Raw genomic sequence first — 12,659 nt, 5'->3', positions numbered from 1 at the left:
CTGATGTGATCTGCACATACATGGACGTTACTACTGAAGGGATCTCAGGGAAAAACGCGACAGCCAGGGTACCAAGATAAGAGTGTTTTCAGGAACGTGCCTATTGGTAAATATTACCATTCTATCTAGTAGTGGCGTGTAATGGCGTCAATGTCGTTCAGCTGCGTTTCGGTGCCTAGCTGCTATGCCACGCGAAGGAAGCACGGGGGCTGGGATACTGCTAGGTGGCCCGAGCCTAGACAGAGGAAATCGAGAGGCAGAGGTTGGGTTCAAACCACGGACCTTCCAGTCAGTACATTCGCGCTCTAACCACTTGAGCCATCTCGGATTGTTGTAAACCTTCATACAATCCTAGTTCGAGGGAATGCAGCACTAAGTATATTTAAAACTTCATGAGCCAACTGAACGTGGGAGACAACCTATTTACAAATTAAAGGGATGTCTTGCATTTCAAGAAAACCAAAATTGTTGGTCAGCAGTGTGCTTGATGCTGCTCAAGCACCTGAATAACTGCAAAGATGTGATCTTCGCGTCGTGCGTGCCGAGGTTTGACGCTTCACTATCATTAAGGACCACAGCTGTTGATGAACGGCTTAAAACGCTTGCTGGAGCATTCTCTGCGAATATCTTTTGAAAATGCCAACGTAATTCACGAGACACACTCCCGGTGACGGGGTGAAATCTTGGAATTTTAATTTACATTTCGTCCTATAAGTGAAGCAAATCTATGCTGAAGTCCCTAGTACTACAAAGCTGTTTCATCTTTATTGGGAATCACCAGCAGGGCAAAATTCACGAACTCGCGACCACCAAGTCAGTCGCTTCAACACCTAACTGTTCGCTCACCAACGGCTGGTCAGTAGCGTCATTCACTCACACCTAGTAGTCATTCAGCTGCAGTACCCTTTCGGTGCTTAGCTATCATGCCAACGGGAGGCACGAGGGCCTGGATACTACTGGGTCGCCTACACGGGAGCAGTTGAAATAGAGTTTGGGTCCGAACCACGGACCTTCCGGTCCTTAAGCCGGTGTCTTAACCACTAAGCTATCTAGAGCACGCACTTAGATATAGTACTGCTCATCCTTTGATCACGTGGTCCACATCACGTGGTCGTATGCGTTGGCTATCTCCTGGAGCAACGACTTCTCCAAACAGTTGCAGCGCTTTCCGGGTTTTCAGCACAACTCTTGTTTTCAAAACCGAAGCAAACACACAGCTTCTCCAGTATAATACACTAACTCTAATGCAAGTTCGACGGACCTTTCAGCCCGACAGCGTTTCAAGACAGAAGCCATATCAGTACTTTATAATCACCTTCAGATAAAGCAACGCAAGTTCACCCTGATGCTTTAATGCAGCAGTATTTCTTAAACTGAGTCACGTAAACTCAAAGTTTCGAATGAAAGACACGAATTCGGAGAGGGGGTCAACTCAATTTTGTGGAACATGCTGCACGATTATTTGGAGACTAGTTCATTTTATATGGAATTATCCCTCACTCGGCAAGGCTAAAAAATGCATGGGGACGGTGAACAGATGTCCCTATTAGATAAGCATTGACCCTGCCTTCGTAGGCTTTTTAGCCTTTTCGACAAACAAACAAATATACCGATGTCTATAAGTAATTAGATCGGAAGTCATTTCAAAGGATTCTAAACACGGCTAACACAAGAGCAGCTTTCCAGAGAGGGAAAACTGCGCCCTGTACTGGTGTAACTGAACGATTACTAGTCCGGCGAACAGAACCAGGGGCTGTGTCCACAAAATTAAGTGAAACGACTGTACTAGGATCTATATAGAATGGACTGCCTTCAGACTTCACAAAAAAAATCGGAAAACACAGGAGGAAATTAAATAGGCCATCAAGGGAGGCAGACGAATAACGAGCATTACAGAGACTTGGCTATGGTGGAACATGCACTGGACAAGGGACATAAAATAAATTAGGAAAATATCGAGGTTTGGTGGGGGGCTACGGTCCACACCACAGAGACTGATGGCCGAGATGGTGGAAGTCACCAAGCATCCCAGCGTAAATAGGATAGAAGGCGTTGAACTGGCAAGCGTGCGAAGGGTCTTGACCCAGCCAAGCTGACATTTGTTGGTGTGCGGTTCTCAGAAAGAGAGGCCATCACAACAAAAGGCTTAGATCCGAAGTGTACTCAATCTCGCCCACATTCCCCCACCCCAAACCAAATTGTCGCAGCACTCACAAGCCCACAAAGACCAACGAAACCTACCAGTGGCACCTAAGATGATAATGGTCATCATCATCATCATCATCATCAGTGTCAGCTGTGATAACCGCGTACGTATCGTACAGTGGTTGTAGCTGCCGCAGTTTCGTTCACGGATGATTTGGGGGAGGGGTAGGTAGCTGCGCATTGCATGCGGGAGTTGATAAATGGGTGCATTAATCCAGCACTATCAAATGAGTGGGTTGGAAAAGCAGCTATGCACTAAAGGCAATAGCTTGGATGCACAAGCTCCATTGAGCCATATCTCACAATGTATCTAACCATTGATGTGGCCCGTCTCGGGGTCCCCATCCAGGAAGACGGCAGTGACCAGCGCAGCTGAGTTTGCTGGTAATGGCTTTCATACTTCCCTGCCAAATCATTGTTTGGCCGCCTCTGGCTCTCTTCCGCCCTTCACGTGGTTGGGCGAAAAGAGCCTTTCGAGGAAGTCGGTCGACTGGCATACGCAGCAAGTGGCCAAGCCAGCGCAACCTATGCAGTGTGGTCAGTTCATCTATCGAGGGTGGGTTATTTCTCCCAAATACCATTCGACGTGCTTCAGAATTGCTGATCCCGTGTTCCCACCAGATTCGGGCAACGCTCCGAAGACATCGATGGTCAAGTATTTTGACGTCCTCGGCGCGCAGCGGCCAGATTTCTGATCCATATAGTAATATGGAGCGCACCGCAGCATTGTAAACTCGACCCTTGACAGAGAAGCTGATGTTACGTCTACGCCACAGGTGACGTGGGTTCACATAAGCTGTTCTGGCCTTCCCAATCCGGATGGAAATACCATCTTTCGCGAGGCCACCGGAACTGATACAGCTACCCAAGTAAACAAATTTGTCTACTACCTCAATCGGTTCATCCGCACCGAGCCCACCCAGTCTTGCAGTAGCACTTCACACTTTGCAGGTGTTAAGCGCATGCCGAACCGCGAGGCAGAATTATCTAGATTATTTAATATTGTTTGCATTACCACGGGGTCAGATCCAAGAAGAGCTATGTCGTTTGCGTACTCGATGTTTGTGAGCGGAGGCCCAGGGAGCACTTCGACCCCACAGGCATTAGAGGCTGATAGTGAGTCTTCCATGATCGTATCAATGACGAATTGGAAGAGAAAGGGTGAAAGAGGACAGTTCTGTCGGACACCACTTGATTTGGTGAACTCAGGAGAAAGCTTCCCGTAGACCTTTACACGGCCGCGGGAGTTGCACCTAAGGTGAATCATCAATGGAAGCACCTTGAAGTGGGAGATTAAGGAATTGAACTCGATCAAAAATAATTTGAAATTCCCTTAACCCATCAACCGCAAGAATTAGGCAACCACACTAACCGACAAGACCCTTGGACAGTTAAAATTGGTCTGTTGTTAAGAAGTCTTACTGACTGATTCTCCGTCTGCCTTAAAACCTGACTAAATTAGTGACCTACTTACTTGGACTGCTGAAGACTTTGTGTCAAAAACGAAACGTTGCCCAGGTAAAGACTACCGATTGCTAACCAAGCCCTTCTGAAACGTTCATTAGGCGTAGTTATTTTGACCTTTTCCCACAAGCACATAAATAACTGGGGCCTCTCCACAAAGATTTTTCAGAGGAACTGTGCCAAGGACTGCTGGTTAACAAGGCTAATTTCAACTACTGGTTGTCGAACAACGACGGATTTTAATCGATTCTAATAAAACTGCAATCGGAAAAGTAAAGAACGATTGGCGAACCCAGCAACATAGTGAAAGTCATTCTTAGTCATTCGACTCCGACAGGACGCTTTATGTCGATGTTTACGATTCGGGTGATTTTGAGTTTCAAAGGAACTGAAATAGTCTTAAATGATTCATCTCTTTTCATCCGGTCACCTTGTTTGAAATGCGTAAAAGGTAAATTATTCAACCAGACCACCTGCCACGCCTCAGGAGTTGGTTTGAATAAACTGAACTCTGGAGCGCTTCGAAGGAAGAGTGTGCACCGTCATTCTCTTCAGACGGTTCGAAGAAGCCATATTCACTATTCTTTACCGTCACATCCGGAATCAGATTGTCGGATAAGATCAATGTGTGACCGAGCCAGCTCGACTAGTGTAGTTGTATCCAAGTATCAAGAGTCGTAACATATGCTTCATCCCACAAGAGAAGCTATTCTATGCTGCAAAATCGAGCAACACTGCACATCTGCCATCCTTGTTCGCCGATTCCTTCCAAATAATGGCCGAACAGGTTACCCTAGGGTACGAGTGCATGTGAGTAACTCGCACTTGAACAAGGTATAGCGCGGTTCATGCAACGTAATCCGCTACTGAATGAATCCTAAAATGAAAAACTTTCGGACGAAGAACCCACGCCCAAGTGAAGTGCAGGATTTTTTGCGAGCGGACTACTTGCTGCAAAGTGAGTGCGTTGGTCAGATGAGGAAAATTTTACACGCTGTATGGGTTCGGGTCTTCCGCACAATAAATCACCCAAGAGGCCAGACAACAATAACTTACGTGACATGGGCAGTTTGAGCGAAAGATGGAGTTTCATCCCATCTAAGTCTAAAATACATGCACCGCTGCTAACTCACAGTATAGGTTCCAGCTACCTACCAGAAGCTCGATCATTCTGAGATCAAAAGACAACCAGTCATCCACCTACGAAGTATTTTTGTTTAACACAGAGATCGCGATGGACTACCGCTAAGCGCCTTGACGCATGTGCTAAAAGCAATGAAGTATGGGGAAGGTAAAAAGAGAGTCCTCTGTTTTGATACTCATTCTGCGCGCAACACTAGCAGCGATAATAAAACTACCTGGAGAGACGTTTTCAGTGACGGTACTAAGGTACCAACATCGATGCTGAAGTTGCCACCAGGCTAAAATCACAAAAAGCATTCAACAAGCCCATTTGCTCAATTTGGAGGCGACACATTACACTCACAGTGCCACGCACATTATCACACCATCGTGCTAAATGACAGTACCACCGAAAGAGAACACCGGTGCATCAGTGCCGTACTAGCAAGTCAATTTTGTTGACTAAAGCATTACAAAAGAAAGAAAGCAACGGAGCAGAAAGGAGGACGCAGTGCTAGCCTACGACAAACGTACGAGATGTCTATACCCCCAGCCAACAGTGAGGTAACTTGGAAGAAACTGACAGCCTGAATGCCATTGTCATCGGTAAGTCTGCATACCATTGTATCTCCAGCTAAACACAGGGAGGATCACATGGACACCCTCATGGAAGGCGAGCAGCCTCAACAGCACTCAAATCTTCCCAAACATCTTTAATTCGCTTCTTCTTTGCAAATTCGGTCCGCCTCTAGTTCGCCGCCCCTCCGAATTACACCCGGGAAACGGCGATCTACTCGGTATGGGGTAAATTGGCATGCGTAAAATATGCCCCATCCACCTCAGCCTGTAATACTGAATGCATTCTGTTTCATCAAAAATCCCTATCCTGATCACCTAACTGCGAATTCGCTGCTTCCAGCAGGTAATACACAGTTAGAAGGGCTTCTGTGTGGACAAAACTATTTGGGATATTGTGTTTGACAGGACCCGAGGCTGAAGATACGCCAGAATCGGTGTATCTATGTCGGCAATTTCCTACCCAACGTAAATACAAAGTTTTTGCAATTCCTAAGCAAATAAGTCGACTCCACACTTGAGAAGAAATGAATGAACCACCCAGCTCAACGCCTGTTCAGGAAACTCCATCGTGGATCCTCACGCGTCCATGTAGAGTAGGATAGGATGTGTTGTGGAGTACCATAAAAATTCCGGGGACATATCAGTTTGTTGGCACTACCATATAACGAGGTATGAAAGCGAGCTAGATCGGTTCACTACAGGTGACCAGGTGACCAAGTACCAAGGGTACGTTGGTTCCAACTGCTACAGGCTCGGTCAGCGAAACATGGGGTGAAAAGTAAAATGAAGCCAAGCATTGGAGGCATAATCACATGATTGGGGGTTGATTGGGATTGTGAAATAAAAATGGGAAATCGAAAAACCAATTGCTGAAGGCAACAGCTCTGATGCAAGACAGTCGATAACTGAGTGACTAAACTATGTTCGTCGGTGTCAGCAACTGTTGACTAGTCGAACCCTGCGGTCCCTATCCAGGGAGACAGCAGCTGTAAGCCTCGTTGCCAGGTCGTAGACTGTCAGTCACCTGGTCGTCTCCATTGAGGACAGAGCTCTGTCTCCTCATTGATAATCTGATGTTCTCGGAAAACCCAACTAATTAGTCAGGGGCACCCACGCTCAAACCTGTCTGCCGACAGAGGCCACCTTTCTGAAGACCGAGACCTCTGGAGCTCTAGGAGCACGGTACACTGAGTCGGATGCTGATTTTACCACAAGATGACTATGCCTGACTACACATCAGTATGGCGACATTAGATGTGTCAAAGAGCAATAATACTGGCGATGCGACGAAATCATGTCTAGCTCCTGTTACAGTCTTGCTGTTTTTCGACGCCGGTGGAGCACTGCACGATGAGTGACAAATTTAGTTGAACGTAACAAAACTGAGAACTTCGCGGTTTCGCTTGGGCATCTCTATGAAGCAAGGGACAACTGGCATTATTCTTCGACCATTTGTCACATTCTATAGGCTCATGCACATACACTGTCCCTGTAAATAATTACTAAAGAATCTTGATACAGTGTCACACTTAGAAGTCTTAGTTTATCTACATGGAGCTGGGTAGCTGAGCTTCTATTGCACACCAACCCGCAATGTTAGCACCCGCTGCAGGAGGCAAACGGATGATATATACTGGTTGCTAAAATCTTTGGCTTCTGGAGTTGATAACGGATGTTATCCGGCGAACGGAAGTTTGCAATCAGCTTTCTCGTGATGAGTCTATCGATTATTTCAAACAACAAAGGCCATTTCCATTTTTGAGCAGTCGTCTCGGTGACGGTGACATGAGACATGGCTGAGCCACCGTAGTCAGCGGTGCTGCGTATTTTCCAGATGCATAAGCAACCGACCGGCCAGCAACATAGTTTTGTCGCCGTTGAACTTCGAGAGAGACCTCAAAACCAGCGGACAAGGAATCCCCAAGATTACGCAAGCATTTGCTTTGTTTGTAATTTGGACCGCGGTTGAGCATTAAAACTACTCCTTGTGAGCTGCTTCGCTTCTGTTGGGGGAGAATCCACCGAAACTCGTATAAAAGCATGATCGAAATTCAGGGTGTTATGGTATGAATGGCATTTTAGAGGATTACGTTATCTCTCTGGATGAACAGTTGCTTGCCATTCGAGGGTTGTCAGGGGACGAAACGTTTTTGTTTGAGTTGCACACATTTTTTGCTGCCGAAATTGACGGCTGATTGGAAAACTTTTGTCCCCATTCGAAGACACAGAATGACGCTGCTGAGCGGTAACTTGCAGTAAAGTGTGATATCAAACGTATCTTTGTAGCGCCAACACGTGGTGTACCACCCCAGTGATGCCCACTTTCACCCAGTTGCCCGGTTTGAGAATTATCATCCGCAAGATGTGTGAGGCGTCCCTTATACACGCCGTCGATGTTCGACGATGGGGCTCGCACTTGCCGGTATCTGTACCGTAGTTTATGTGGGTGCATGCAGGTACCACGCCGTTGGTGAATTAAGTGCCGATGAGCCTTACAGTAACCAGCCGAAGATTTAAGGACTTTCCAAGCGTTCTATTGTCGGTTTCGCTGAGCCATAGCAAGCTTCCAACTGCAGTGAATACGCAGTGAAGTGGTGTGTCAGCAGATACTTGATAACGAATAGTATTAACAATAACAATAATAATAATAATCGATACCATAACATCGGTGTTCAACACTGAGGCTTCGCTGCCGAACAACCAAGATTTATTTGAAATCCTTACTGTGAAGAAAAGAATAAAGGCGGATGGGGAAGGGACTTAGTGCTAGCTTACTACAATCATTTCTAGGTGCATACACTTCCAGATACCCATTCAGGCAATCTGGATAGAAACTGACAACAAGGTCGCCACCGACATCGGTTAGCAGCCATATCTTGCAGCGTCTCAAACCAGGCGCAGTAAGGATCATGCGGTTCCCATCCTGGAAGGCGGGTATTACTGACAGTACTCAAGCGTCTCGTAACCTCCTTCATGTCCCTCTGCCAGGTCAAGGGTTGGCCACCTCTCTCCTTCCGCCATTCTGATTTGGGGATGGAAAACAGCACTCTCTTCGGCAAATGATGGTTAGGCATAAGCAACACATGTCCCAATCAACACAGCTTCCGGTGCTGGACACATTCTACAATGCGAGTGCCCGTTGCACAACCGAAAACCCGCTTTCTTCGTTGCGGATTCGCTGACATCAGCCCACACCAGCTATGGTCCTGAGACAACTATTGTCGAACACCACAAAACTTCTCAGTTCCGCTGCTCTTACAGGCCAAGTCTCACAGTCATAAAACAGAACAGCCCGCACTGTAGCGTGATACACACGTCTCTCAGGATTCAGGGATATACCGCTCTTACGTCGTAGGCGTCTCAAATTAGCAAACGTGACCTGAACACTGCAGGTTCGTGTATTGACCTCATCTGTCACACTACAGTCAGAACTAATACAACCTCCAAGATACGTAAAGCTCTCCACAACTTCCAGTGCCCCTCCCTGGACTGTAAGAGGCGTGTTCAGTGACTGTATGTCCAGGAGCATGAACTTACAGTTTGTGGGTGCAAACTGTGTGCCGAAGAATGGGATGACTTTGGTCTCCTCCTCTTCGAAGACGAGAACGATATCGTCTGCATATTCCAGATCGACGAGGTTTTCGCCAGAGGTTAATTGAACGGAGTTTTGAAGATGTTCCAGCATTCTCCTAATTATCTCATCGATCACGAAAATAAATAGAAATGGAGAGTGGGCACCCCTGACAGACACCGCTTTGTCCAGAGAAGCTTTTGTATATCCCCACACTTACGGAATTCGGAGAATACGAAGAACATATTATGTTCACAAACTTACGGGGGATTTCTTGATGTGTCAAGAACAGACCTGAGAACAACCGAGTTGAATGCGACTCGGAAATCCAGGAACGCTAGAATTATAGATCGCCTATACATATGGCGTTGTCGTAACACTTGATTTGGTCAACGCAACCTCACAAGGCCAGAATCTAGCCTGCTGCTCTCAAGTCCGTGTTTCAAGAGCCAACCTCAAGCGACGAAGCGCCGGTGACGCCAACAGTCTCATTACGACCGACGTCAAGCTGATCCTCTTGTGGTTATAACACTCACTATGAGACCCCTTTTTGAAAATGGACACTTTCACCGACTCCCTCCAGTTGTCTGAGAGACTCCTTTCCCAAATGCAAGCAAACAGATGAGACAAGCGATGACTGACTACCACAATCCCATCTTCGAATAATACAGGTGAAGGTCACCCGGACCCGAGTCCCGGTGAAGCTTGAAGCAACATATACCGTAGGCGGTCCAACGTCTGCTGAAACTGCAGACTAAGCCTATGAGGCTGTGGCTGTAGTGTGTGTTATGTATACCCAGCCGTCGTCTACCCACTGTCAGTTTGCAAGGGATAAGACACAGCAAAAATTAGTCGTTCAGTTGCGGCAGCGCGAACGAAGTGCTGTGAGCTTTTCGTGCATTCATTGCTGGAGCCGTTTTCCGTGGCTGGGAACCCTGCAGGACACAGCAGGTAACGGATCCCAGTAACCCGCAAACCGTCGTTTCCTAGTTACGGTTCGTCCGCCACGCGCTAGGTTCATTTTGGGTGAGGTTTGTAAAGGACGCTGGGTCGATTCCGACGGCGACTTAACATTAAAATGTGTTTACTGGATGTTGTTCGAAGGTGTAGGCACCTTACACTTGGTCGTTTTCATTAAGGACATAAGACTTCTTCACACTAAGTCCTTACCCTTTCTTTTCCACTGTTGACTAATGCCCTATTTTCCCTTGGTCCTATGACACCTAGGTGGCAGTACATATTGCGTATTTTTGCTATCGATGAGGACGAAGATGGTCCATGTCGTACGAGAGAACCTAGAAGCGGCCAGCAAGAACACGTGTGATGACAGTAGAATAGTGAAGTCATGTGATTCACAAATGAAATTGTTATCCAGCGGGATCGTTTTGGCCAGGCTCAGGCTGCAACTGTATGGTTATATAAGATTTTTGGGTTTCTCACAAGCTGGCTCTTAAACAGGTATTAGCATCCTCAGTTAACTTCGCGGATAAGGATGATCAATCGCCTTGTGCAAGTTTGACATTCATCCAATTATGTAATGAGCTGCGCCGCCAGTGTACGGGACTTTGGATGATGGACGATTTCCCTAAGCAGTGATGATCCCTACCACTACAGAAAGTACAGACAACTGACTGAAGTTCAACACCATCTCTCATCGACCGAAAATCACAATTCAACCTGAAATGACTTCTTTAACAACATTAGCAGCTGCCCTTGAACTCCACAGTCATGTAACAGCCTGAGATGTTGCAAATCGGCATATATGTGGTGTGGAGTAGCGTCGCCGTAAGTTGGTTGGTGAAGCAGTCACAGCTAACCGCACTTTGCACTCGCACGCTTTTTCCTTGGTAGTGTTCTCAGGTCCCTACACTGAGATGTTCCATCAGTGGAGACGCGATGACTTTCCAGGGGGTACCGGAGGTTCCTCGACTAGAGTACGACCGGATCTCAGTACTTGGTGACGGCGACCATATTCCATGAAAAGATGGCAAGTTTGGAAAACAGCATGCCAAGAACGCAGAATCTGCCCCTGCCCCCCAAGTAATGGGAAAAGAAAATTTCGGTCAAACCGGACCACCTTGAATAAGGTAGCGTTAACTGTCGTAATGAACAGCAAATAATTTCCACAAATACACCATCATGTGATTATGAACATCGCGCCACAAAACGGGTATGACAGGGGTTAGAACACTTGCAAACCATGCTCCAGACCAGCATCGAAATACATCAGGTTACCTTACCCGATAGAATAGCTACTCCAAATACCAATTATTTCCAGGACTCATTGAGTCGTGTGATAAGTATAGCTGGGGAAGTTCAAGAGGTGTTCCTGCGAACCGTTAGATTAATCGAACATTCATCAACAAGAGACGAGAGATATAAGCACATACCCGAAGCAACTCAGAGTTGTCCGCCCCAATCTGCTGGATCAGCTGAGGGAGAAGTTCTGGGTTCGCTTGAACGAGGGCTCGCATTTGCTGGAACTGGGGTAAGCTGGCAAGTGCGGAAATAGGATCCTCAGAACTAGGTGACTCAGAAGCAGAGTGTTCATCTCCGGGGGGATCCACTCGCTCTCGTCCACCGGCAGGCTGTTGTTCTCGAACAACCACGTTCGGAATGTTACCAGACAACAAGTACTCAACAGCCCTGTCAGGGTTGTTAAAACTGGCCCGCATTGCACGTATCACCTGTACTGTACATGACACACTCAATACTGACATACCATAGATCGATCAAAACCCATTCCTACGATTTCTGATATTGCGCGCTCGTACTCTGCGCCAGTGACAAGGGCACTCTCGCCAGTCGCGCTCTCGGGGCCTGCAGCCGCCGGAACCTCAGAACGGGGTACCGTGGCTTCTTGTGCTGAGGTAACAGTGTTCGTGGAAATCGACTGTTCTGATTGCACCGGCTTGGCTGCCTCTGGCGCCTTTTCAGCTGATGCTGTAGGTTCTTTCGATGGCTTTGAAACTGCCATCACCACAATGAAACCCTTGTCGGTCACTTTATATTGTTTGAGTGTCTTCTCATCCTCCATGACTTTACCTTCAAGCTTTCGTCGAAATAAAACTTGAGAACATACCAGAATGTATCAGGGTCTGTGAACTAGCAGAAAATTCATTTCCTTTCTCCGCTTCAATTTTCTTTTTAACGTCACTCACCTGGTAGCGAATGCGGAAAAATATACTTCGACACTTACCAAGTCGTCCTCTTTCAATTCCAATTCGAAAGTCTGCTGTTTGAGTGTTTTAAATGTGACCTTCATGTCTCAACGAGATAGCGAACCAGCACACTCAAAAAGCGCGGAAATAACGCAATCGGGCGGAGTGTAAAACAGTCACCAGCAGTTCAGTTCAATTTGGTTACAAACAACCCAGCTTGCTAGACTGGTCGGTAACAAAAAAACATATTTAGATTCATAACTCCTGCACAAAATATTGTGCCCCTTGTATCACCCTCCGAAAGTCCATCTGGAACGTCCTCAGTTGGCGCCCACCGGAGGAATAAGCGGGATCTAGAACCTCGACTACACAAACGCATTCACGATCCACGGATTGATACACAGGATCCAGGCTTTCACTCGAGTATCCTTGGTCGGTTTTGTCCTTATCGTTTAGTGGTTGTCGTTCACCCGAAAGACCTGTCCTTTGAGCCGATTTCTCATGGTGCATTGCGAAAGATATATTTGAAGAAAGTCGTGTGCCAAATCTTTTTGGCC

At 46.8% G+C, this 12,659-nt stretch overlaps 2 protein-coding genes across 2 annotated transcripts in view; both read right to left on the bottom strand.

Annotated features, from left to right (window-relative positions):
* The window catches only part of T265_04415 (hypothetical protein), a gene marked incomplete at both ends in the record, with an annotated part of 31,355 nt that extends 19,377 nt beyond the window's left edge, over window positions 1-11,978 (bottom strand). The window contains 2 exons of the mRNA XM_009169160.1: window positions 11,332-11,628; window positions 11,664-11,978. Of these exons, the coding sequence (XP_009167424.1) occupies window positions 11,332-11,628; window positions 11,664-11,978 (612 nt within the window). The remainder of the gene's footprint in view (window positions 1-11,331; window positions 11,629-11,663) is intronic.
* Window positions 11,979-11,988: 10 nt separating this feature from the next.
* On the bottom strand, window positions 11,989-12,206 carry T265_04413 (hypothetical protein; the record flags this gene model as incomplete). The annotated part of the gene is made up of 2 exons (XM_009169158.1): window positions 11,989-12,102; window positions 12,141-12,206. 2 exons carry the CDS (start codon window positions 12,204-12,206, stop codon window positions 11,989-11,991), a joined length of 180 nt encoding a protein of 59 aa, XP_009167422.1.
* Between the last annotated feature and the right edge of the window lie 453 nt (window positions 12,207-12,659).

The sequence above is a fragment of the Opisthorchis viverrini genome (assembly GCF_000715545.1).
Source record: "Opisthorchis viverrini unplaced genomic scaffold opera_v5_73, whole genome shotgun sequence".
Classification (NCBI taxonomy): domain Eukaryota; kingdom Metazoa; phylum Platyhelminthes; class Trematoda; order Opisthorchiida; family Opisthorchiidae; genus Opisthorchis; species Opisthorchis viverrini.
The sequence above is the reverse complement of the archived record's forward strand: the minus strand, read 5'-3'. Positions and strand labels throughout refer to the sequence as shown.